The sequence below is a fragment of the Alosa pseudoharengus genome, unplaced genomic scaffold, assembly GCF_046254945.1.
Source record: "Alosa pseudoharengus isolate Yale_2024_CS ecotype anadromous, Long Island Sound unplaced genomic scaffold, YU_APseudo_1.1 YU_APseudo_1.1_scf_3, whole genome shotgun sequence".
Classification (NCBI taxonomy): Eukaryota; Metazoa; Chordata; class Actinopteri; order Clupeiformes; family Clupeidae; genus Alosa; species Alosa pseudoharengus.
In genome coordinates, this window is record NW_027468718.1 from 13,863,852 (window position 1) to 13,868,851 (window position 5,000).

The window sequence follows — 5,000 nt, forward strand, 5'->3', positions numbered from 1 at the left end:
TAGTGCTGGGGCAGCCGTGGCCCACTGGTTAGCACTCCGGACCTGTAACCGGAGGGTTGCCGGTTCGAGCCCCGACCAGTGAAGCACGGCTGAAGTGCCCTTGAGCAAGGCACCTAACCCCTCACTGCTCCCCGAACACCGCTGTTGTAGCAGGCAGCTCACTGCGCCGGGATTAGTGTGTGTTTCACCTCACTGTGTGCTGAGTGTGTTTCACTAATTCACGGATTGGGATAAATGCACGGGATCAAAAGAGTATATCCAGATGCACACACACAACGCAAACCACATGCACACACACACACACACAACTAATAATCACTGTAACCAACCAGCCTGTGTCGAACTAATCAGGTGCTTTTACCAACTCCATTTGCTCAAACTGACCACTAGCCACAGAGCCAGACTGATAGGGCAGGTTTCTATTGCTAGAAATAAAGAGTGCCGACTCACAATGCTGCCTTCCTCAGCTGGCCGACTCACAATGCTGCCTTCCTCAGCTGGTGCAGTGCTGGGCTCAGTCTCCTCAAGAGCGTACGTCTCCACCACTGCAGAGGACACAGCACACAAGCACACTACTGTCAGGAGTGCACTACAGTCATTCAGGAGTATACTACACACAAGCACACTACCACACTACTGTCAGGAGTGCAGTACAGTCACTCAGGAGTATAGTACACACAAGCACACTACTGTCAGGAGTGCAGTACAGTCACTCAGGAGTATACTACACACAAGCACACTACCACACTACTGTCAGGAGTGCAGTACAGTCACTCAGGAGTATAGTACACACGAGCACACTACTGTCAGGAGTGCACTACAGTCACTCAGGAGCACACTACTGTCAGGAGTGCACTACAGTCACTCAGGAGTACACTAAACACGAGCACACTACTGTCAGGAGTGCACTACAGTCACTCAGGAGTATAGTACACACGAGCACACTACTGTCAGGAGTGCACTAGGAGTATGAGTGCATACAGGTCTGTGAGGGATTTATATGTATGTGAGATATATGTGTGTTTGTTGTGTTATGGTTGTCTAAGCTACTGGATGCCTAAAATTTCCCTCGGGATGAAAGTAGTATGTATGTATGTATGTATGTATGTATGTATGTATGTATGTATGTATGTATGTATGTATGTATGTATGTATGTATGTATGTATGTAAGTACAAGTAAGTAAGTATGTACTGTATGTATGTATGTATGTATGTATGTATGTATGTATGTATCTATGTATCTATGTATGTATGTATGTATGTATCTATCTATCTATCTATGCAGCACACTATAAGCAGGAGTGCAGTGCACTACATTATGAGTGCATTGTGAGTGCACACAGACTACTTCATGGTCTTGTGTGTTACCATGCAATGCTTCATATCAGTAGCATCTGATGGTGATGATGTACACTGCAGTGTGTGTGTGTGTGTGTATTACCGTGTAATGCCTCCGTGATAAAGCTCCTGAGGTCAGTGATGGTGTAGTCCGCGGTGGGCAGCTCGGGGTCGATGAAGCTGCTCTCCACCATGTTGGACTGCAGGTTGATGAAGTCAAGTGTCTCCCCACTAACCTCTCCTCCATCCGTCAGCACCGACACCACATACTCCACACGCACACTCTCAAAGCTGGAGACAGAGAATAATCCACTCTGTTATACACACACACCTACACACACACACACACTCTCAGAAAGAGAGTAATCCACTCTGTTACACACACACACACACACACACACACACACACACACACACACACACACACACACACACACACACACACTCGCAGTGTAGGTTGCAATAACTTTTATTTAGGTCCTATAGGGACTCGGTATTAGTGTGATGGGAGGAAGGGTCATGATCACCAAGGCGATAAAGCTTGCAGGATAATCTTATCCCAGCATCCAGCTGGGCACCATGACACTTATCCCACTTACAGTAGCCACGGTAACAATATTAAGACTGACAGAGATGGGGGGAGAGAGAGAGAGAGAGAGAGAGAAGGAAGGAGAGAATGACATATATGGGCCTGTGTATTTTGTGTGTGTGTGTGTGTGTGTGTGTGTGTGTATTTTTGTGTGTGTGTGTTTGAAGGAGATGGAAAATATGTAAAGACAGAAGAAGACAGAGTGGAGGAAGCCAATAGAGTGAACAGAGAGAAAGACAGACAGAGAGAGGGGGGGGTGGCACGTGTGTGTTAAGTGACAGATGAACACAGCAGGAAGTCTTATGAGATAACGAGGCCACCACAGCTCAGCAATTAAATGCTTATCAACTAAACACTGTGTGTGTGTGTGTGTGTGTGTGTGTGTGTGTGTGTGTGTGTGTGTGTGTGTGTGTGTGTGTGTGTGTGAATTAAGAGGCTGTGACTCACCCAGAAGCTTCCGTCTGAGGCCTGATAAAAAACAAACAGATGAGTCATAATTGACACAGATTAAATACATGCACAAACACACACACACACTCACTCACTCACACACACACATATACACACGCACACACACACACGCACATTCACACAGACAGACACATACACACACACACACACACACACACACATACACACGCACACACACACGCACATTCACACAGACAGACAGACAGACACACACACACACACACAACGTACCTGAACTCTACCACAGACACACTCTTAAACTCTTGCAGCTTCTCAAGTGCAGCAGAGACCTGAAGAGAAAAGGTACATTAGAGAACTGTCTGTGTGCGTGTGTGTGTGTGTGTCTGTGTGTGTGTTTGTGTGCATGTGTGTGTGTGCGTGCATGCGTGTGTGTGTGCGTGCATGTGTGCGTGTGTGTGTGTAACCTTCTGAGTGAACTGTGAGAGTGTGAGTGTGTGTCTTTGTTTGTGTGTGTGCGTGTGTGTGCATTACCTTGTGAGTGAACTCCTGTGAGAGTGTGTGGTGTGTGAGGGAGGTGGGCTCGTTGAGGTCTTCACTCCAGGGTTCTCCGTGTAGGAGCGCGCTCAGTTCCACCTGCTGCTCCATCACGGCCCGTGTTGGCAAGACAACTGCCTCCACCTCAATCTCATTGTCAATCTGGACCAATACCCCCACACGCAAAGAACCATATCACACACACACACACACACACACACACACACACACACACACACACACACACACACACACACACACACATAATAGTTAGAATACCAGACTATAACCATGCTAGTTAGCATACCAGATTAATCATGAGTCATGAATGAAGAAGTTGGTCATGTCAGTATACCGAATGACCCATGATGACCCATTCAGATGGTCATGTTTGCACACCAGATTAACCATTAGCGGTAGAGTCGGGCATATCTGGACAACAGCTGATCATTAACTAAAATGTTGCCCATGTTTGATGCCAGATTAATGATGAGTCATAACGTTGACGATGGCAGCATACAACCATGAATCATACATGAAGCATTCAAAACATACAGGACAACCACGAATCACACATGAAGCATACAAACATACAGGACAACCATGAATCACACATTTAGTCATGTACTGACCATTAGCCTACATCCACTTGATGACAGTGAACCGTTAAAGTCGGACGTGTTTAAAACCCATTTGGCCTACTGCAACTGTCACCTCAGCAAGAATTATTACTAGATAAACAGAGAATTTTTTTAACCATGATGAAGAACAACAATAGTTGAAACTTGTTATTAAGTCAGCCTCCCTTTTAAAACAGTCCATCTGTCCTTGTTATGTGTGGAGTTCCTGGATTGCTTTGCTGTAGCAGTAGGTTCACTATAGCACATAGTGATATAAAGAACCCTGTCTATTCAAACTGAAAGCAAGACTGATCAGATAAAATGGCCTCAGGGATGCAAAGTGTACGTCCAGCTGCCTGAAATCATCTAAATATAGTAAAGTGAAATTAAAATTACTTAGCTGATGGTTTTATCCAAAATGCTTCAGACGCACAACTGTGGGTTTGGGGATGGAACCTGACTGTCCCGTAGTGCAACACTACAACTGTGGGTTTGGGGATGGAACCTGACTGTCACGTGGTGCAACACTACACCTACTCCACCACGCCCCAACACCTCTATGGGTGAGATCCCACCCCAAAACAACTCATATATCTAATCACTGACCATAACCAGTCTGAAAGAACCAATCACTGATTAAGCCCCAGCAGCCCAAAGATAACTCAAATATCCAGTCACTGACACAGCCTGAAACAACCAATCACTGACCTCCGGCACATCAACTGGTGTTAAATCGGTAACCATGGCAGCCTCCACTTCTTCCAGGGGCAGCTCTTCCTCACCGTGCTCTGACACAGCAGCCTCATCCTCTGTAACCAAGGAAACAGGCCACACCTTAGATGCTGAGACTAATGGGTTAAATTGTGTGAGTTTACATAATGAAGCTCACTGAACACACACACACACACACACACACACACACACACACACACACAAACCTGTTTGGACTGGTTTACTCTCCTGAGGGGGCGGTGCTTCTGTCTGTGCTCTGAGGGATCACATTTGAGAATTATAGTCACATGGTCACATGGGGCCTCAATTATCTACACTAATCATAAAAACATAAACAAACTCTCTACAACATTAACACACACACACACACACACACACACACACACACACACAAACACACACACACACACACACACAAACAAACAGAGACGGACATAACCAACTAAACATACTCAAATATGGATGCAAACACACACACACACACACACACACACCGGGACATAGACTGAGACATTCAAAGACAAACAGTGACTCAAACTCTGACATAGATAGACAAACAGACAAGCGCTAATAGCTAGCTGCTAGCCCTGGTCATAGGTCAGAGGTCATACCTGCACTCAGGCGGTAGTGTGCCCTGACTGAGGAAGCAGACAGCACACACACACAAGAGTCTTAGACTGGCTCGCAATTCAATCCAATTCAATTCATTACATGCCAATGACATAACACAAACTTCAAAGTTGTATTGATACAG

At 45.7% G+C, this 5,000-nt stretch overlaps 1 protein-coding gene across 1 annotated transcript in view; it reads right to left on the bottom strand.

The window, feature by feature from the left end:
- The window catches only part of LOC143099850 (interphotoreceptor matrix proteoglycan 2-like), a 20,676-nt gene that overhangs the window by 10,020 nt on the left and 5,656 nt on the right, over positions 1 to 5,000 (bottom strand). The window contains exons 5-12 of the mRNA XM_076262763.1: positions 4,858 to 4,884; positions 4,453 to 4,502; positions 4,223 to 4,323; positions 2,892 to 3,056; positions 2,631 to 2,689; positions 2,376 to 2,396; positions 1,443 to 1,630; positions 451 to 545 (exon numbers count right to left, since the gene is read on the bottom strand). Coding sequence (XP_076118878.1) covers positions 451 to 545; positions 1,443 to 1,630; positions 2,376 to 2,396; positions 2,631 to 2,689; positions 2,892 to 3,056; positions 4,223 to 4,323; positions 4,453 to 4,502; positions 4,858 to 4,884 — 706 coding nt within the window. The remainder of the gene's footprint in view (positions 1 to 450; positions 546 to 1,442; positions 1,631 to 2,375; positions 2,397 to 2,630; positions 2,690 to 2,891; positions 3,057 to 4,222; positions 4,324 to 4,452; positions 4,503 to 4,857; positions 4,885 to 5,000) is intronic.